Source organism: Thermobia domestica, chromosome 2 (genome assembly GCF_964235325.1).
Source record: "Thermobia domestica chromosome 2, izTheDome1.hap1.1, whole genome shotgun sequence".
In the NCBI taxonomy this organism is placed as follows: Eukaryota; Metazoa; Arthropoda; class Insecta; order Zygentoma; family Lepismatidae; genus Thermobia; species Thermobia domestica.
In genome coordinates this window covers 259601762-259625049 of record NC_137455.1, presented here as the reverse complement: position 1 = coordinate 259625049, position 23288 = coordinate 259601762, and the positions used below count along the sequence as shown (strand labels likewise).

General features: G+C 36.1%; 1 protein-coding gene across 1 annotated transcript in view; it reads left to right on the top strand.

Annotated features, from left to right (window-relative positions):
- LOC145679404 (uncharacterized) overlaps positions 1-23288 on the top strand; it is an 82333-nt gene that overhangs the window by 20228 nt on the left and 38817 nt on the right. Inside the window, exons 4-5 of the mRNA XM_081749986.1 lie at positions 608-861; positions 22744-22801. Coding sequence (XP_081606112.1) covers positions 608-861; positions 22744-22801 — 312 coding nt within the window. The remainder of the gene's footprint in view (positions 1-607; positions 862-22743; positions 22802-23288) is intronic.

Here is a 23288-nt window from a genome sequence, read left to right as displayed (position 1 = left end):
ATAGTCTCGTGAGAAGTTTTTCCACATTCTTCAAAGAAAGTTCTTAAGTAATCAGCAGGGTCCCTATACATACATACAATACAAATATTTAATTCATCAAGTTTTAATGTAGCAAGTTCACAATGTGTTTCGATGCAGAATCTCCGTACGTCAATCTCGATTGAATTTAAAAATGTACGAGCTAAAATTGCAACACCGTCTTGATTTTAGATTGTATGAGCGTAATAACTTACAAAGTTGAAACCACTTAAGCTAACAGCACTGCTGATGTTCGAAGCTAACCAGTGTTCATCTATACAAAGAAGTTGTACACTTGAAAGTTCACTTTCTAATCGGCGAATATCGACACCTTTTTAACAACATATAGGAAAAGCTATTAGGCGCGTCTACGAGAAAATCCACTCTATGAGGTCCGCATTAAAAAAAGTTTTTACAAAATAAAAACAAGTAGAAGACAAAAAGGTTACAGATTTGAGATTTATAATCTAAAGTTAGTTCATGTATAATTATATTAATCTACCCTTATTAGTTTTTGAACTATGACTAAACGTAGTTTTGGTGCGCACCACGTACATACTGTTTCTTTAGAGATTACATTTTATTTTAGGAAGAAATCAGCTTCTCATGAGGAAAACTTTAGTCCGAAATCTCCTGTAGAAGCATTTCTGACAAGTCAAGCAAAAAAGAAGAATCTAAACAGAAGTAAAAAGCAACAGCGAAAACAGTCGAGTACAAAAACATCGAAGAGGAAGGTAAAGAGATTGAATGACACGCTCAAATCTGCCGGGAAAAAGGGAAAGGCTGCGGCAAGAAAGAAGAACAAAGATAATCAGAAAAAGACACTTAAAACTAATCAAATTGGTAAGCTAAAAAACTTAATTTACTAAAATTAGTATTAATATATACAGAATTAAATTACATTACTACAGACCAAAAATAAAAATTCATTTTACTTTCTTAAAAGTATATGTAGACTATCTGTCCCAAAATTTCAATTATCAACCCCGTACTGAAAATGGAAGTGGTAGAAATAAACCATTTCTGGTTTCAGTATAACCATCATACGCCAAAAACGGTAAAAGCGAGAAGCGGATGTTTGCAATGATCCTAGCATCCATCTTCTCTCTATCCAAACCGGTAGTGGTAGAAATCAAGCCTTTTAGGTTTCAGCGTTAGTCGTCGTGGAACAAAGACGACCTTGGCCTTTGGAGACGGACCCATCACGTCATTTGGTTCTGAAACTGAGGAAATCTCTAGAAGACCGATCGCGGGCTTCGAATCACGTGCCGAGTCAAATTTTGGAGAGACTGAAGATATATGGCAGGGTCCATAGCCTGGACTGTGTCATAAATCTGAGTTACACTCAGCGTGTCCCTTTATGTACAGTATATATCGGGTTTGCAAAATAAGTGTTACAACTCTTGGGAGGTGACTCCTGCCACTGAAACAAGAGAAAAAGTTCTCTTGAACTTTCGGCTATCGGACATAGTTTCAGATCTAGAAGGTGGCGAAAGCGTGGGAAAATTACTTTCAAACGCCAATAGGTCGGAAACTATCCAACGTAAAGAGGGCGGGTAATAAATTCACTGAAGAAGTTATACCTGCTGTATTGAATTTCGCATGTTTCACAATCCTACCATGCACGCGCAAGGTATTCCCCAAAGGAACGTAGGGAGTCCCGGGTAATCTGCCAAATGAAAATTGGTCTAAATGGATATGAATTGATAGGGATTCTACCAGGTAACAATAATTTGTTTGTATTAAGTCGATATCTGGAACAAATACAAAATGGCGGACACCTTCATGCTCGTTGTGTGTGGTTGCATAATCGCCAGGTACGGATGCTGGCCAACAGTGACGTTCTGAGTATTAAGTATAGCGAATTTGTACTCAAATGCTCTAGAAAGACTTCTGAATTGGCGGTAGAGCACAACAGATGAAGCAGGGTGATTCACATGTGTTAAAACACTAACGAAAACTGTCCAAAAAATGCACTCATAGTCAGTAAACGTGAGTTCAAAGCGTCGGAAATGTAAGGATTAGCGTCAAGAACATGAAAGCCATTGCCAATTCACCAATAATATTTCATCAATCGGATGCAATGTGATCTGCACGGTTGCATACCAATAAGGATGCAACAACTGAGGCGAATTTGAAATTGTGCAAGGGGACTCATTAAGAAACTGTAGTGGGTAATTGACTAAATGAATGTCAGTAGTGGGATCGCATGATCGATATTGAAATGTGGCAAATGTGTGTGTTGATATCAACATGTAGCTAATGGACAAATGTCAACATGTCCCACTGCTGCTGGGACACCGTCCCACTTGCGAAAAATAGGAAAATAACTACTCGTGTCTTGAATCTGAGGCCGTGGGCTCCCAGTAGGATTGGAAACTGCAACCGCGCGAGCTAAAGCAAGCGCTCTAGCCCTGAGGCTTCCAGGAAGCCTCACTTTCTCTGTATTCATTTCTTTGAGGAGTACCCACTTTGTTTGGCAAGCGCTCTTGTACAGCCTCCCGACATGCTTGTATATTTCATTTTGTTACTCCTACTGCACAGTTTTAAACAATCAGAGCTTTAAGACGTTTCTTCCTATTTCTCATGTCGTTTTATTTTTCATATGTATGGTGTTCTAGCAGTAGTGTTACATATGCCAAATTGGTTCATTTTAGTCTTTGTCTTGGCATGTGCACTGTGTGTAAGGTACGAATTTCTGGAGGTATTTTCCTATATTTCGAGTAAGTTATATGTCCCGAAAGACGTGGGACATGATACAAGTTTGTTATTTTCACGCTCTATCATAATTTGAACCATGGATTAAGAGATTTCTTGTGATATGTGTCGACTGTGGGACAATGTTCCAAACAAAAAGGGACATTGATACAATCGTGTTCTAGTTACGTTCTACCAAAAAGTGCACCAGATGTTATAGCAGGATGTACAACTTTATTTTCCTAGTTTTCGCACGTGGGACTGTGTCCCAGCAGTTGTGGGACATATTGACATTTGACCATTAGTTGCATGTTGATATCAACACACACATTGGCCACATTTCAATATCGATCATGGGATCCCACTAGTGACATTCCTTGAGTTTACCCAGTTTCTTAGTGAGTCCCCTTGCACAATTTCAACTTCGCCTCAGTTGTTGCATCCTTATTGGTATGCAACCGTGCAGATCACATTGCATCGGATTGATGAAATATTATTGGTGAATTGGCAATGGTTTTCATGTTCTTGACGCTAATCCTTACATTTCCGACGCTTTGAACTCACGTTTACTGAGTATGAGTGCATTTCTGGACATTTTTCGTTAAGTGTTTTCACACATGTGAATCACCCTGCTTCATCTGTTGTGCTCTACCAACATTCCAGAAGTCTTTCTAGAGCATTTGAGTATAAATTCGCTATACTTAATACTCAGAACGTCACTGTTGGCCAGCATCCGTACCTGGCGATTATGCAACCATAACCGCTACCAGGTTATAGAAGGATTTTTTGTGGACACTCTCTATATTTCGTCAAGACAGTGATCATTATTTTCGATTTATACTTTATTCTGCAACGCACATAAGTTCTTTCTTTGGTGGGAATTGCTTCTTTCCCACAGAATTGGACAAAGAAGTCTTTCATCGTTTTTTCATATATATATTTAAAACATTGCTTTTGCTGAGAACATTTCAGTTAGTGACTAACCATTTCAGTGTTTCTCCCTGACTTATTATATGCACAGTATAAATTCTGCAGTTATTTGGAACTGAATTAAGTGCTTTCTTTAATCGCTTATGGAAACATTACAATAGATTATATAAATACGGGCTGACCAGATGTCCCAGTAGCCAAAGTGGCACCAGCCTCACAGTTTTCGTAGTTCGTTATCTGTACTTTCTCACGCCAAAGTTATCGCAGTGTCTAGTGCATTATGGGCAGTTGACTAAAATTAACAGAAATTGTTTTCTATATTCTGTTTGTATGTGCATACAGGTGAGTTAACTGAGTGATTTTTGAAATGAACTGCCAACACTTTTCTGTTGACCATTGCAATCCGTAGCTTGAGCTTGGATGCTCGAGGAGTTTGACTCCAGGTCTGGAAGATGTAACCACGCATCTCGCGTTGAACTTCAAACATAAGTTGTGTTAAGGGGCATAAGCTATTTAGCCGGTGAAGGACGATTTCTTACGGCTAGCCCCAATCAGTGAAATCCCAGGTCCTCAGATCTTGTGCGTTTAAAATGTTATATACGCGCCCTCCAATATCTGTATTCCATTGTGGAGATCTTCTTTTGTGTGTTTGCTGAAGATTCACCTTTACGCTGCAGGACTGTTCAGCGTAACAACTGGATTCATCGTGGGACGATCCAGACAACTTTCCCCCAGTGCTACCCCCCAAGTGTGTCAAGGGTGTGAGAGAAGAATTTGTAGTGATATCTGAATCTTAATCATATATTTATATATATATATAAAGGGCTATATTACCCGAAAGGGGCAAAACGTAATTTCAGCGGCAAAATTTATTAGTGTCCAGTGTTGTGTTCATTCCTCTTCGCTATTTCTTTTTCAAAATAGTGTTCTAATAAATAAGTATAGTGTCATTTAATTCAGTGTGTTTTCGTTGTTTGTATGAGTGATGTTTGTGTGCGTTATGGTCTGGATGACCGTCTGATCGTCCGTGAGGTTTTCGAGACGAGACACCCGAACCTCTCGGCGCCTAATGCTCATCTCATTATTGAGACCGACGAGCTTTTTTTGGAAAACAGTTTGTAACCTTTCTTGGAGAGGTCTTCTGTTCGCTGTCCTTGGCTCGTGGTATTACCAGTAAGTATACTCCTGATACTTTACTTACCTGGACAGGACGACGAAGACCTCTCCAAGAAAGGTTACAAACTGTTTCCCAAAAATGCTCGTCGGTCTCAATAATGAGATGAGCATTAGGCGCCGAGAGGTTCGGGTGTCTCGTCTCGAAAACCTCACGGACGATCAGACGGTCATCCAGACCATAACGCACACAGACATCACTCATACAAACAACGAAAACACACTGAATTAAATGACACTATACTTATTTATTAGAACACTATTTTGAAAAAGAAATAGCGAAGAGGAATGAACACAACACTGGACACTAATAAATTTTGCCGTTGAAATTACGTTTTTCCCCTTTCGGGTAATATAGCCCTTTATATATATATATAAATATATGATTAAGATTCAGATATCACTACAAATTCTTCTCTCACACCCTTGACACACTTGGGGGGTAGCACTGGGGGAAAGTTGTCTGGATCGTCCCACGATGAATCCAGTTGTTACGCTGAACAGTCCTGCAGCGTAAAGGTGAATCTTCAGCAAACACACAAAAGAAGATCTCCACAATGGAATACAGATATTGGAGGGCGCGTATATAACATTTTAAACGCACAAGGTCTGAGGACCTGGGATTTCACTGATTGGGGCTAGCCGTAAGAAATCGTCCTTCACCGGCTAAATAGCTTATGCCCCTTAACACAACTTATGTTTGAAGTTCAACGCGAGATGCGTGGTTACATCTTCCAGACCTGGAGTCAAACTCCTCGAGCATCCAAGCTCAAGCTACGGATTGCAATGGTCAACAGAAAAGTGTTGGCAGTTCATTTCAAAAATCACTCAGTTAACTCACCTGTATGCACATACAAACAGAATATAGAAAACAATTTCTGTTAATTTTAGTCAACTGCCCATAATGCACTAGACACTGCGATAACTTTGGCGTGAGAAAGTACAGATAACGAACTACGAAAACTGTGAGGCTGGTGCCACTTTGGCTACTGGGACATCTGGTCAGCCCGTATTTCTCTAATCTATTGTAATGTTTCCATAAGCGATTAAAGAAAGCACTTAATTCAGTTCCAAATAACTGCAGAATATATACTGTGCATATAATAAGTCAGGGAGAAACACTGAAATGGTTAGTCACTAACTGAAATGTTCTCAGCAAAAGCAATGTTTTAAATATATATATGAAAAAACGATGAAAGACTTCTTTGTCCAATTTGTTGGTATTGTAAGTTGGGTTTTTCAAAAATACATGTTATGGCAACAGTGCTGTGAGTAGTAGAAGTTTGTATTTTGTGATCGATATTGCACTTGCACCTGACTTGCACAAAATTATGGTTAACAATAAAGGTTCTGTGGTTTAATTCTTGTGTGTCATTATACAAATCAGAACAGTGGTTATGGGCCCAGAGAGATAAGTATTTAAACCCAGTGAAATGTCGGTGAAGACGAGAACAATGTAAATGAAGTGGTTTAAAACTGTTAAAATTGTATTTGTGATTTTGATGTCTCGCAGTCATTAGGATCGATCGTTTTTTTCTCATTGGCGCAAGACTTGTACGAGATGGCGGACACAGCAAAAATTTTGTTTCCAAAGTTAAACAATAGCAATTACAGTGTTTGGAAAAATAAAATGCAGTTGCTTCTCATGAAAGAAGAACTGTGGGATGTCGTACAAAAGCCAAAACCGGAATCTCCTGATGCAGAATGGTGCAAGAAGGATGGGAAAGCTAGGGCAACGATCGGACTGCTAGTTGAAGATAATCAGTTAGTTCATTTACGGCGACAGGAAAGTGCAAAGGACTACTGGGAAGCCTTAAAGTCATATCATGAAAAATCGACTTTGACAAAGAAGGTGTTTTTGCTGAAAAGACTGTGTCGTATGCAGTTAGAAGAAAATGGTGACATGGAAAAACATATTAATAGTATGTTAAACATCGTGGATCAGCTTACCGGACTAGGAGAGACATTGGCCGATCATTTGGTAGTGGCGATGCTATTATGCAGTTTACCGGACAGCTATGAAACTTTGATAACAGCATTGGAAACACGTCCGGAGAACGAGCTAACACTAGAATTAGTCAAAGGAAAGCTCATAGACGAGTACAAGAGGCGAAAGGAAGTGCAAGGGCACAACAGGAATGAAGAAAGTGCCATGAAGGTGGACTCAAAGAAGAAAGTGCAAGGAAAAGAAGAGAAAAGTGTGTGTTTCTGGTGTAAAAAACCAGGTCATTTCAAACGTGATTGTGCAAAATTTAAAGCTACCGGTAGTAAAAAGAAAAATTTTTCAAGGGCAAACAAAGTGCAAAGTGCTAGTGAAGTGATTGTAGAAACGCATTGTTCACAAGAAACACAAGAAGGTGAAGATGCATATGTATGTTTTAAGACTAGTGCAAGGGAAGTAAATGTAGGTGAATGGTATGTAGATTCTGCTGCTACTTGTCACATGACAAATGATGAACAATTTTTCAAAACATTAAACTATAATGTTGAAAGTAAAATTTACTTGGCAGACGGTCGAATGTTAGTAGCCAAGGGTATTGGGGAAGGTGTTTTACTGTGCAAAAATGAAGTAACTAAAAATGGAAAATGTAATGTTGTAGTAAAGGATGTTTTGTATGTGCCAGAATTAGATGGTAGTCTCTTATCTGTGAATCAACTAACAAAAAAGGGTTTTGATATATATTTTTCGGGGGAAAAATGTCATATTAAGAAAAATGGCAGCATGATCGCTAGTGCTACAGAAAACGGTTCTTTGTACAAACTAGATGTTTGTAAACAAGAGTACAGTAATGATACACAAGCTTTAAAGGGTACTCAAGGAGAAATAAACAATTGTATTCATGTGTGGCATAGTAGGTTAGGACACAGAAGTCCAAAGGTACTTGAAAACATGGTTAAAGATGACTTAGTTTGTGGGGTAGTATTAAAGCAATGTGATACTAAAAAGATATGTGATGTTTGTGTACAAGGAAAAATGACAAGAAAGCCATTTTCGGAAAGCAGCTATAGGGCCAAAGAAATTTTAGATTTGGTACATTCTGATGTTTGTGGGCCTATGCAAACACCAACTCCAAGGGGAAACAGGTATATTTTAACATTTATTGATGATTGTAGTAGGTATACTGTTATTTATTTACTGAAAAACAAAAGTGAGGTTGAAGAAAAGTTGAAAGAATATGTGCAATTCACCGAAAACTATTTTCAGAAGAGGCCAAAAGTGCTACGTACAGATAATGGCGGCGAATATACATCGACTAGTTTACGGGCATTTCTTAAGCAGAAGGGCATAATTCACCAAAAAACGGTACCGTACACTCCCGAACAGAATGGTGTAGCGGAAAGAAAGAATCGAAGCATTACAGAAATGGCACGGTGTATGCTAATTGATGCGGGCATGGAAAATAAATTTTGGGGTGAAGCTGTACTAACAGCAAACTATCTTCAAAATCGTCTTCCCACTAGAGCGTGTGAGGTGACACCATATAAAAAATGGTACGGCAAGAAACCATATCTTGGACACATAAAGGTTTTTGGATGTATTGCATATGCGATGATCCCTAATCAGTAAAGCTCAAAGTTAGATGTCAAGGCAAGAAAACTAATTTTAGTTGGGTATGAGGAAAACACAAAAGGGTACAGGCTACTAGATGTCACTACAAACAAAGTAGTGATAAGTAGGGACTGTCATTTTGTTGAGAATGTATCGCATGAAGTACCAACCTGTGAAGATCGTACTGTCTTAGACACACAAAATCTTCCCAAAGAGGATGCAGTATTACAAGACGAAGATGATGACCTTATACCGTTAAGTTTAAATAACGGTGAAGCATGTGAAACTCTGGAAACCTCAGAAAGTACCCGTAGCTACCATGGAGAAAGAGCTCAAGATGAAATTTTTACCGGTAACAATTTAGAAGCAGAGACAGTGAGAAGATCATCGCGTTCAACCAAAGGAAAACTACCTGCCAGGTATGCAGAGAAGGTGGTGGTAATGACACAAGAAGAACCAAGAAACTTTCAGGAAGCTATGAGTAGACCGGACAAAGAAAACTGGAAGATGGCAATGAAAGAAGAGATTAGTTCTATGCACAGAAATCAAACTTGGGATTTGGTGAAATTACCAGAAGGAAAGACAGCACTAGGTAGCAAATGGGTTTATAAAACAAAAGAAAATACTGACGGCAAAGGTTCACAGTATAAGGCTAGACTTGTTGCGCAGGGGTTTTATCAAGTCTTGGGGGAAGACTATGATGAGGTTTTTGCACCGGTTGTTAAACAAACAACTTTGCGTGTGTTACTTACTGTAGCAGGAAAAAGAAATATGGAAGTGAAACATTATGACATAAAGACAGCTTTTTTGTATGGGGACTTACAAGAAGAAATTTACATGAAACAACCTGAAGGTTTTGAGCAACCAGGTAAAGAAAACCTTGTATGTAAGTTGAAGAAGAGCATATATGGTCTTAAACAGGCTGCTCGATCTTGGAATAAAAAGATAAATGATTTCCTTGTAAATAATTGGTTCAGGAGGGGAAAGTCAGATCCTTGTTTATATTCTAAGGAAGTAAATAATACTCATGTGTATGTGTTAATATATGTTGATGATGTAGTTATAGCTTGTACCGATAATAGGATTATTGATGAAACACAGCAGTTGCTTGCAAAAGAGTTTCAGATTCATTGTCTTGGCGATTTGAGCAGGTACTTAGGGCTCGAAATCAGCAGAAATGTTGATGGATATTTTGTCATTTCGCAAGAAAGTTACATCGATAAAGTGTTAAAAAGATTTAGGCTAGAAAATGCAAAAACGTCAAAATTTCCATTAGATCCTGGTTACATTAGAAATGTCTCATGTGTAGAATCATTAAGTAAAGTTGATGCAAGTTTGTATCAAAAGGCTATTGGCGCATTACTGTATATAAGCAATAATAGTAGGCCAGATATTGCTGCCAGTGTTTCCATATTAAGTAGAAAAACTAATAATCCTTCTCAATCAGATTGGGTTGAAGTAAAAAGAATTCTCAGATACTTGAAAGGGACCAAATGTTACAAATTGCAGTTGGGTAATAAGAAAGAATGTAACAGCAAACTAATAGGGTTTGTAGATGCAAATTGGGCAGGCGATTTAACTGACAGAAAATCAAGCAGTGGTTATATTTTTAAATATGCTGGAGGTATTATTAGTTGGGCAAGTCGTAAACAGTCATGTGTTACCTTGTCATCTACTGAAGCAGAATATGTTGCAATGTCTGAAGCTTGTCAGGAGGCAAAATGGCTTAAAAATCTGTTGAGTGATTTGCATGAAAGCTTTTGTGAACCAATTGTAATTAATGAGGATAATCAAAGCTGTCTAAAACTAATAAGTAGTGACAAAATAAATCCCAGAACCAAGCACATGGAGATAAAATTTCATTTTATTCGTGATTTGGAATGTAAACAAGAGGTAAAATTCCAATATTGTCCAAATGATGTAATGATAGCTGATATGTTAACAAAACCACTCGAAGGCGTAAAAATAAAACAGTTTTGTACAATGTTGAATTTATGTTAAAATCAAAATTGCAACACAATTGTGTGGGAAAGAAGCAATTCCCACCAAAGAAAGAACTTATGTACGTTGCAGAATAAAGTATAAATCGAAAATAATGATCACTGTCTTGACGAAATATACAGAGTGTCCACAAAAAATCCTTCTATAACCTGGTAGCGGTTATATATGGTGTCCGAAAGTGGAACGACCTGTCAAGTGCACACGTAGACAGGTTGAAAACCCTTGGCCGTCTGACGAGGTATGAATAAAATTAGGTTTTTCACCTGAAAATTTAAAATAAGTTAGTTGGCAACACTGTCATATGGTGTGAGACTTACGTGTATAAACGACGAATGGTTTTTCACCTGAAAAAAGGGCTATTTAAAATAGTTAAATAACTAGTCCACTCACTACAACATGATGAGGTTCCTGCATGAGCAATGTCCAATCCAAGTGTTCCATGAAGTAATAAGATCCTCTTGAACAATTGGTGCAGTTGGGTTTCCTTATCTTCCGTTTCTTCACATGTTGAAACCATGCTGTCTTCCTGTGTGAGTATCCTCCATGATTCTCCAACGATGAGTTGATGAGGGGAGAAGGGGAGATTTTTTTTTTAACACTTGTGTGAGAAACGAAGTACGGTTACAACACCTGTATGATAACTTTTTTTTTTAAGTTCGCAGAAAGCGTTTATAGGGCTATTAAAATTCTTACTTTTTTTAACAGTAATATATATATATATATATATATATATTTTTAAACACACCAATACTTTTCGTAAAATGTTTAAGTGTTCCGTTTCGATCACTTTATTTTGTGTAATATGAAATAAAGATATACACTCAATAACTATTCATGAAAACATCGACTTAAAGAATTATCAAATATCTCAATAAAAACTTTTTAAATGTCTTCTTTTTTAAATATACTGATATCTGTATTTAAAATATCAAAATATGAATGAATAAGCAAATAGCAAAACATGTTAAAGGTACTAAAATATTAAAATTATTGTTAAAGTTTCGATATCACTCTAATATATTTGAAAAATATGAAAATCATTAAAAAAGTAAAATGAATGGAAATGTAAAGACATGTTAAACTGACAATATGTAAACAAAATAAGATTTTCACCTGTATGTCCTTTTTTTTTTTTTTTTAAACTGTGCCTCGTGTTGTTTGGCAGAAGAAAACGAAAAATCGTTTTTCAAAAATAAAAAAAATAAACTTAAGTGTCAAAATTGACGTTCATAGTAATTCCAAGAAATAAGCATGATTCTGCATATCAAAGAAAAGATCGTGATTTCGTTGACATGTATGAAGAAAATTCGGCACGCTATAAGATCAAATGCCATCTGCTCATCGAGACTTTAGTTCGATAATGCTCAATACAACAAATGATTTTATTCTGAAACAAAGTTATTATTAGCTTAAGCCTAAAATAATGGTTGTTGTTCACTTCCATAAACGTAAACATTGTAGGGTTACCAGAACATATGGGTATTATCTGCAAAAAATTTATTAATAAAGCGTTGAAAACTATACAGTGTTGATCCAAGTTTTTCAAAGGTCTGAATCAAGGAAGTTGACTCACTAGTCCAAACATTCCTGAAAATAAATGGTCATTATGCCATGAATTGACCAAAACCATAGGTGGGAAAAATGTGTAATACTACACGTACTTACACACAAAATATGCCATCGACACCTGCGAGGCAAAATTAGAAACGAAGAAGGCCTGCAACCATAGGCACTTACAAAATGTTTCTATACATAACTGAAATATCAACACTAATATTCAGTAAAATACAGGTATGTTCCCTGGAACATAACGTACATCATCCACCTGGAAAAAATGTGTAAACACACAAAATACAAATGCTCTCGTAGCATCGTAAAGATATGTCTCTATAAGACAAAATACATGAGACCTATTAAAAGAAAAACATGAGATACAAACAAGAATATAGTCAACGACATTACAACTCTCTGGTCGGTCTGAAACATCAAGATAAAATTCCCTACAAAACAGCTGTAACAAGCTTCCTTAGGCATCTTCGCTACAAATATTCAAAATGGTCTTATTAACACATTAAAATTCAGTCATCGAGCATACGAAATAATTGACAAAGTCATTTTCATAAAACATTATGGCTTCATGCTGTTGGAAAGAAAATAAATTTATTATTCGGGATCTATATCAAATTCGAATAGTTTCTAGGACATACTGGAACTAAAATACAATTTTCTCAAAATTAACATGAAAAATAAACATTACAACTCATTAGCATACAAGTACACAATATAGTTACGATTCATAAACATTAAAATATTCACTAGAATATTACTAGACAATAAAATATACTCAAAATATTTAACCTAAGAATACGCATACTTAGTTACGGATACCATAAAGGAAGAAGAGAAATGAAAACTATATTTTGCGATTGATGACGAAAATACAGTTAGCTATGGAATATCCAATGGATTAGCCACATCCATTTTTGCTACAGATCTGCAATTCCAGGAAATATTGCCTCCCTGAAAAAAAAATATTTATATTTATCCCCATAAAATATCCTACCCGAAGAAGTTCCCCTACGGTCGTTCAGTGGTCTAGAGAAGACGAAAAAAAATGTTAATTAGAAATTACAAGAAAATATAGAAGTTAAACATATTTCCGCATACATATTAATATGAGGGGAAAAACGACCGTTCACCATCAGAATATCTGTTCATATAGTTCCTTCTACAATAAAAAGATTACTGCTTTCGTTCGGAGAATTATACTATTCACACGACATTCCTACACACACTATTACCAACAAGGAAATGTCTGTTATCACTTGTTTAAGGCTTAGCCTACTTTCCGTTCTAAACTTTTTTCTTCGAACGAATATATCATGTCACATCCTGGAAATTCAAATAAGTCAAAATCGGGTAAATGACGTAAATGAGGTTCAATCAAATTACAGTAAACACTTCAAAATGAAAACGAAAATCTAAGATTAACACTGAAAAATAAATTTAACATTGATTATAAGTGTAAAGTTTCATATTCTACGCATGAGATTACATACTAAGTTTCATTTACAAATACAGAAATATATACGGGATATGTAATCAACAACTAAAATTTTCTTATCTATACATTCTACTTTTCTTAAAAGGAAATCAAACTAATTGTGAGTCATACGTATGATAACATGTTTAAGAATTTGGAAAGTGGGAAGGGATTCTAAAAAGATTTTTTTTTAATAAAACACAATAGAAATATATTATAACGCTAAAATATCTTCCCACTAGCTGGGGATACGGAAATCGCGCCAAGATTTCACATTGCTTTTAAAATGCAATTCCCCTACGTATATGATTACATACTAAATTTTAATTATAAACATACAGCTATATACATATATATTAGTAACAACTAAAATATTCTGATCCTGCACATCTCGATATTTTTGGAAAAAATTCTAAAAAGAAAACCAAACATGAATTGTAAATAACACGTAATAACGTATTTAAGAATTTCGAAAGTGGGAAGGGATCCTAAAAAGGGATTTAAAATTTAAAATACAATAAAAATATATATTATAACGCCAAAACATCTTGCCACTGGCTGGGGATACGGAAATCGCGCCAAGATTTCAAATTGCTTTTAAAATGCAATTCCCCTACGTATGTGATACGTTAATTATTTACTAAAAGATCTAAATTCAAACATCTGAAATGAAAACAAGAAAAAATTAATGACATTAAACTAATAGTAAGTCAGTGATAAGGTTTGCAACATTAGTATTCAATTGTGAGGCGCGACACGGAGTAAAGACCAAAAGCGGAAAAGAATCAGCTGTATGCCGTTCGTCATTCGTAACCATAAGCACAGGTGGTCGAGAATGCAGCGACTATCTTATCAAAATAAAGAAAGAAAAACGTGTTATCTGCTCATTGCCGAACAGTTAAAAGCTAGAAGCAAAAATAAGTTTGAGAGAAATGCGTAGTTCTTCTTTTCGTATCCAGGTGTTCTATCAAAAACTAAAAGCAAAAAGGAAGAAAAATGAATGAATATCTATCACTTAAAAGTTGAAAGAAAGATTAAAAGAAATGCGTTGCTTTCCTGAAAGAAAATTCGTATCAGTGTAGGATTTTTTTTTTTTTTTTTTTAATGAAGTGAACCTCACTTAACATCTGTTTCAATTCCTGCTCTCTGTATAGCTTCTACGTAATTGTAGTCCACCGGTAAGGTTAGGTGCGATTAATGGGATACACGTAGGCTCCCAATATGTTGAATTGAAGTAATAATGTAACCAAGGATCTCCTAAATAAAGAGATAGCAAACGGGTGGTTGATAAGTTATTAACCTGTAAAGGAGTTGAATTATTCTCATCGGACTTGTCGTTTTCGGAGTTTGACAAGTTGACTTCTCCACTAGGGGAAAAAATTGTATCAACACACAAAGTCTTGGTTACTTTTTTTTTATGATTACTGTTTCTGCTTTGATAATTACGGTTTGTTTGTCTATTTCTACGATGGTTACCTCTCCGTACAAATCTATGCTTAATGTCACACAAATTGCGGTTCCTGTCTAGTATGTGATAACTTAGGTTACGTGGCCGTGATTTACGACTTCTTTTGTATTTGTTATTCTTTCGTATGCGCTCTTGGTTCTGATTCCCTTTAAATTTTGTATTGTTTAACATCTGGTCTTCGTATCCTTGCCTACTGCTATAACTGTAACCTCGTTTACGCTTTTTCTCTCTGTGGTTTGTGACAGCTGTTTTTATGCGCTTACGACCTCTGTCGTCTACAATTATATGTTCGTGGATTTCTATCGCTTCTATATGTTCGTGGATGCGCTTACGACCTCTGTCGTCTACGTGGATTACTACTTCTACTACAAGCGGCGTTACTAGATTCTGAATAGATAAAATCGTTATCAGATTTGTTACGAGGTTGGTTTAGACTACCTGTCTCTGGTTGGAGTTCAGATTCCTGTGTTTCCTTTTCATTAGCGATGTTAGTCTCTAGCTCAGGTTCCAATTCCAATGTTTTGTTTACGCTAGGAATATCAGTCACTAACTGAGGTTCAAATTCCGGTGTTTCGTATCCAGTAGGAACATCTGACTGTACTTGGGGTTTACATTCCGGTATTTTGTTTTCAGCAGTTTCCGTTTGCTGACTATTTTCACGAAACACGTTCCGTAAACCGTCTATCTTTTGACCTAATCCGCACTTTAGCTCTTTTTCTAATCTAGCTAGGTTTTCTTTATTTTCCTTTTTTAAATCTTCAATATTCTCTTTATTTCGATTTATATATCTATCGACATTCTCTTTAAACTCAGCACGGCTCTCTTTCATTTCTTTCTCTAATCTAGCAAGATGAATTTGAAAAACTGAAGCTATCTTAGTAAACAAATCTGCTTCGTTGTATGCCATCTTCAACAAGAATAAAACAAAACGTACAATTAGGATAGAATAAGCTATCACTAAAACATATTATTAAAATCACCTGAAAAAGATTTTTTTTTTTCAGATTACTGGTACTAAGCTGAAAGAGAAATGATATATTAAAATATTAATCTTATATGTATATTCGAGCACCAACGGTCTCGATTCGGGTCGGTAGTTCGGGCGTCATTTATTTGTAACCGTCCTCAGTTCGTGGTCCATGTTCGGGCAGCTATTTATTTATAACCGCCTGTAGTTCTGTTCGCTGTCCTTGGCTCGTGGTATTACCAATAAGTATACTCCTGATACTTTACTTACCTGGACAGGACGACGAAGACCTCTCCAAGAAAGGTTACAAACTGTTTCCCAAAAAAGCTCGTCGGTCTCAATAATGAGATGAGCATTAGGCGCCGAGAGGTTCGGGTGTCTCGTCTCGAAAACCTCACGGACGATCAGACGGTCATCCAGACCATAACGCACACAAACATCACTCATACAAACAACGAAAACACACTGAATTAAATGACACTATACTTATTTATTAGAACACTATTTTGAAAAAGAAATAGCGAAGAGGAATGAACACAACACTGGACACTAATAAATTTTGCCGCTGAAATTACGTTTTGCCTCTTTCGGGTAATATAGCCCTTATATATATATATATATATATATATATATATATATATATATATATATATGATTAAGATTCAGATATCACTACACATTCTTCTCTCACACCCTTGACACACTTGGGGGGTAGCACTGGGGGAAAGTTGTCTGGATCGTCCCACGATGAATCCAGTTGTTACGCTGAACAGTCCTGCAGCGTAAAGGTGAATCTTCAGCAAACACACAAAAGAAGATCTCCACAATGGAATACAGATATTGGAGGGCGCGTATATAATATTTTAAACGCACAAGATCTGAGGACCTGGGATTTCACTGATTGGGGCTAGCCGTAAGAAATCGTCCTTCACCGGCTAAATAGCTTATGCCCCTTAACGCAACTTATGTTTGAAGTTCAACGCGAGATGCGTGGTTACATCTTCCAGACCTGGAGTCAAACTCCTCGAGCATCCAAGCTCAAGCTACGGATTGCAATGGTCAACAGAAAAGTGTTGGCAGTTCATTTCAAAAATCACTCAGTTAACTCACCTGTATGCACATACAAACAGAATATAGAAAACAATTTCTGTTAATTTTAGTCAACTGCCCATAATGCACTAGACACTGCGATAACTTTGGCGTGAGAAAGTACAGATAACGAACTACGAAAACTGTGAGGCTGGTGCCACTTTGGCTACTGGGACATCTGGTCAGCCCGTATTTCTCTAATCTATTGTAATGTTTCCATAAGCGATTAAAGAAAGCACTTAATTCAGTTTCAAATAACTGCAGAATATATACTGTGCATATAATAAGTCAGGGAGAAACACTGAAATGGTTAGTCACTAACTGAAATGTTCTCAGCAAAAGCAATGTTTTAAATATATATATGAAAAAACGATGAAAGACTTCTTTGTCCAATTGTGTGGGATAGAAGCAATTCCCACCAAAGAAAGAACTTATGTGCGTTGCAGAATAAAGTATAAATCGAAAATAATGATCACTGTCTTGACGAAATATACAGTGTCTCCACAAAAAATCCTTCTATAACCTGGTAGAGGTTATACAACCACACACAACGAGCATGAAGGTGCCCGCCATTTTGTATTTGTTCCAGATATCGACTTAATACAAACGAATTATTGTTACCTGGTAGAAACCCTATCAATTCATATCCATTTAGACCAATTTTCATTTGGCAGATTATCCGGGACTCTCTACGTTTCTTTGGGAAATCCCTTGCGCGTGCACGGTAGGATTGTGAAACATGCAAAATTCAATAGAACAGGTATAACTTCTTCAGTGAATTTATTACCCGCCCTCTTTACGTTGGATAGTTTCCGACCTATTGGCGTCCGAATTAACTAAAATGATCCAAGAAAAATGTATTATCTATCCGAGAACTACACACACAGAGCAAACCATGCCTGGAGATGGGAAAGTATTCTCGGCCAGAGGCACTGTGTATGTTTAGAAGTAGACATTCATTTTTTCGGAGATTCATTGGACAAAAGTAGCCGAAAACGCTAGACACTGTTTTCTTTTCCTGGAAGGTTAAACAGCAAACTACTGAAGACTCAATTGTAGTGATAATATATGCCAGAAAGATATACATGTCCTCTACGTATTTTAATGCATGTTGTTGAGTTACAAATAATCAAAAAGTTCAACTGCCCCTCACGCGAAAACTATTAGATATAGAACACATGAGTATGGTAAATTTTTTGTTTAGAATTACATTCCTTATCGCATTCTGTGTTTATAACATTCGGTCCTGAATCACCTTGACATGTAACTCGAACAAGCTTTAGGCATATGAATTTACTGCTCATATTGTTTGTTAATAGTAGAAATTAAGAATGGGAAGATAGTAATAGAAATAGAGTTTTAAGTAGGTATATTTAGGAGTTACAAGAACATAACGGATCTCGTAGTCTATACGTTGAGGGCGAAGACAGTAAAGTGTTTATGTTACCAGAGGGCGAATTTGAAAACATCTGTAGTAACATACGAAATGAAAGAAAAAGCAGTGAGAAAGGAATTAAGAAATGCGTTTCTATATCGTATGAAATATTGTAAGCGAAACGAGACAGGATCAAAAACTTAAAAAAGGTGAAGGATTACAACAGTAGGTTCCATATTTCATGCGTGCAATATTTCAAGTACTTGTATTTAATTGATAATATGAGAGAACAAATGAAGAAATTGGAGAGATACCTTAGAGTTAGTGAAAGAAAGAGGAAGCAAGATAATCAAAATATTAACTGTTAAAAAAAAAAAAAATCATACTTTGAAATATTCAAAAGACAAGATTTGTGTATAGTATTGTCACCTCTTCCTTGGTGCATGCGAAGAACACTTGCTGCTGGATAAGAAATATGATGTATGAAGTTCTTTGTTTGTTCATGCCGTAGATGGTACGAGTTTATAATTTAATACTTGGATTTTTTCTTTTTCCATCGCTTTTACTCTACAGGATGGACAAACAAAGAACTTTATACATTACTTACTTTATGTAGCAGCAACTTTTGTTCAGATGAGCCGAGGAAGAGATAAAAAGTACAGATTTTCGCAGAAACTATTCGAAGATTTTGTCTTTTGAGCGCTTTACGATTTATATATATAATTAGTAGACGTGCATTCCATCACATCAATTAGTAATTAGTGAAGACGTTATTTGAGAAAAAATGCCTTATCTCAATCAAATTTTCAACATAGATGAGGTTCGGGCCTCGGACGATTTTTATCATTTTACTTTGACGATGCAACTTAGGCGAGGGGGAGAGGGGATATATATATATATACAGTGAAACCTGTCAACTTGGCCACCTCTATAAGTTGGCCACCTGCTTATCTTGGCCTAGTTCGTTTTGAACCTGCATTTTCCCATAAGACATTCGTTACTTACTACTCTATAAGTTGGCCACCTGTCTATCTTGGAACTTGGCCACACTGAAGCAACGTTGCCCTATGATGATAATGATAAATTTACCTGCGTATCTTGGCCACGCAAAATACAGTTTTGTTATTTTTCAAATTCCCACATGAGAAGCAGATGTTCTGTATTTGTGACTGGAGAAAAGAAGCAAAGATTCCCTCGATTTGCTCTTGGAGGTCAATGGCCAGAAGACTACCCTCATAAAGGGGTGGTGAAGGAAGATGTGAATAAGAAAAGGCACGTACAGAAATTCAGGAAATGGTTGTATGTATTTGTTTACCCTGTCTGTTTTGGTAAAACCATTAGCTATATCGGCTCCTTTCATCAGTGGGGAGCGTTAGTAATTCCGGAAAATTCTCAAGGTTAAAACTAACCATCTTAATTGTCAACTATTGGCACCTGTTGGCTTGTCAAGATAGCGGAGTTTTTGAGATATGAATTCCCTCAAGATTTTCTCAAAACTTCTTTTGCTCCGAGGGAAACACTTATGGCTCATTAACAAGAGGTAGTTAACTACAATATTAAATGTGCGTATCTGCCACAAAGAATAAAACAAATACGTCTAGAATGAACCACCATTCAGTAACAACCGAAAAAAAAGTCATAAAAATTGCATATGATTTTCTCAATTTATACCTTAGCTTTTCTTGTTTTCTATCTGAATAACTCAGTGTGCGCGTGATGTACGCAGTTATAATCAATTTCAATAACTGCGTATATCCGCTTCTATTTCATAGTTGTTTGTTATTGTGTTTTCAATCCGAATAATCCAATATACCAGACTAGTTTTCAGGAAGAGAAAGGTATGCACATATATTAAACATACTATAGTAACATTATCTAGTACTGTACTTTTTATGATTACTCTAAGTAGCTGTCGTGCCACTGCTTATTAAAATTTTACAATCAAGTAATACTAGAAATCCTATTCTAAAAATACACAAATCACACTTATTTTCTATAAGTTGGCCACTTTTCGATGGAACCGACGGTGGCCAACATAGACAGGTTTCACTGTATATATATATATATATATATATATATATATATATATATATATATATATATATATATATATATATATACAGTGAAACCTGTCTATGTTGGCCTATATAAATGAAAGTAACTGTCTTTGTGACTTCATCATTTTTGAACCACCCGACAGATCTCATTCAAATTTTTAGCATAGATGATGTTCGGACCTGAGATGTTTTTTTGTCATATCACTTTCACGGTGCAACTTAAAGGAGGGAAGGGAGAGAGACATTTACAAATGATCGAAAATGACTGATTTTTGTGTCTGATCTATAGTTTTCGGGGTCGCTGAGATTTCCGAAGCTGTTTAACCCTTTGGATATCCGATGGTACAATTTGTACCATACGGGTGTTTCATGGTACATTGCGTTATAACTCTCCTGTTTAAACTTTTTCGTCCGTTTTTTTTTTTTTTTTTTTTTTGTTTTTGTTTTGTTTTTCAAGTCCAGGGGCATTGTAGAAGACCTTACGTATGGTTTGACACCTTCCTGCGTCGAGACATAGGAGGTGATGACGTCGTAATTCTAAAATATATATTTTCTTTTATTATTTTTATTATTTTATTGTTCATTATTTTTTGTCGGGCTTATTTTTGCACGTAGAAGATTGAAATTTTGCAAACATTCAGTCCACCGAGTAGTATTTACCAGATTTTTTTTTAGATTTCTGCGTTAAAACAAGGGGTATCCAGATGGGTAAAAAGTTTTAAAAAAAGGATATTTTTATCAAAATATCCCTTTCTTCGGGATTTTACGCCTTAGATACATGATGGAGACACGTGAGTCATACCGTCTGAAAGGCAATTCTATTCTGAAGAGAATGATTGGCGGATTATAGTCCTAGGGTAAATAGAGATCTCAGGAAATTTTTTACCTGAGATCATGGTGTTTTGTGGTAATTTGGAGCGTTGTGGAGATTCTTGATAAAATTTCTCCCGCCCTTAGTATTCAAGATAGAAACTTGAAATTTGGCACACACATTCAGTCTACCAAGTACTATTTATCAGATTTGTTTGAGATCTCTACGTTTACACAGGGCCGTTCCAGAGAGGCCCAAAATGTGAAAAAAAATTCCCTCCGAAATTTTCCCTATGACATTACTTTTCCCTCTCCTGGTATATGGTATGAGAATGCAAGTGGTACCATTTGAAAACCAGCTCCATTCTGAAGAGAATGAGGTATGAACTATGATCCTAGGATAAATAGTGACGATGCAGTAGCTGCTTGACTAAAAGTCTAAAAAATACCCCAAAAACCCCGGATGCCGAAAGGGTTAAATTCAAATTCAGCCTCGCAGCTTGGGGCGAAAATGACGAATATTGTGTCGACTCCATAGTTTCCGGAGTCGCTGAGTTGAACAGTGACACTTCCGATCCGGTTCACGTCCAAATTAAGCCTTGTAATTTGGGGAAGGGGGTGAAAAGATATATATATATATATATATATATATATATATATATATATATATATATATATATATATATCGAAAATGACCATTATCAGTGTCGAATCCATGGTTTTCGTGGTCACTGACATGAACAGTGACACTTCTGATGCCGTGCCTCGTAATATGGGGAGGGGGAAATATATAAAATCATGGAAAGTGACCGATATTAGTGCCGAATCCACAGTTTTCGGGGTCGCTGAGATGAACAGTGACACTTCTGATGCCCTTTAAATCCAAATTCAGCCCTGTAGCTTGGGAGATGGGGTGAGGGAGGAAGGGGATATATAAAAATGATCGAAAATGGCCGATATCAGTGTCGAATTAATAGTTTTCGGGGTCATTGGGATGACCAATGAGATTTCCGATGCCGTGCCCCGCAACACAGGGTAGGGGAAAGGGAAATACATAAAAATTATCGAAAATGATCGATATTAGTGCCGAATCCAGTTTCCGGGGTCAATATGATGAACAGTGACACTTCCAATGCCGTTTAAATCTAAATTCAGCCACACAACATTGCGAAGGAGGAAAGGAGAGAAATATAAAAATCATCGAAAATAATCTATATCAGAGAGCGCTTTAGTAATAGTAAAAAGTGACTGGCCAACGGATCATATTACTATTTTTTTCTTTATTTAACCCAACGAATCGAGTAATTGATGCTAGTTACGGATATAATATAAGATAAATGAGGGGAAAAAATTCTAATTGATTGACGATGTTGAAATGGGCAATTCTTACATTAAAAAGTAAGAGGTTCCTGATGAACAAAAGTGCATTAAAGGTTATCAGCTCTCAGCAAGTGACCTATATGCAATAATAGTGATACTATTTGTTGAATATTTTTGTTGTTAATACTCAGTTTAAAATGTTTTATCATATTTATTCATATTCTCGTATACCCTTTCTTTTACAGTAGGAAAGGAGAATGTGAACCAAGAGACTACAAGAGAATCTTCTGATGCTCTGTTTAAGTAAGTATAACATATTCTACGCATTTTTTTTAAAAATAATTTATCCACACAGTGGACATGCATCTGGGAAGGGTGCAGCGTGACTCTTCTAGTCATATTTTATTAAAACTATTCAGAATAGCAGTCTTTCATATTAATTATTGTCAGTTGCACATCAAGACATCAATAACTTCCATTTCAGTTTCAATTTATTTATCCAATTTCGTACGTAAGCGGTCAGAGACCAGTACATAGGAATTGCCATTAATATTGAGATATTTGAGTAACTTTACGTAGTGTCAGTTAAATATTCATTAACATTTTACTACACTTTGTGACTCAAAAATTTGAATAACTTTTATGAATATTGGTAAGGTTTGAATAACCTTAAAGTGAGTCTAAATCTTATTGTATAATTTATTGGACATAATAAAAGCACTTTTCTTAGTACAGACATAATTTTGATACAACGTGTATATGTTATTCTTTTATCGAGTGTCGTATGAAT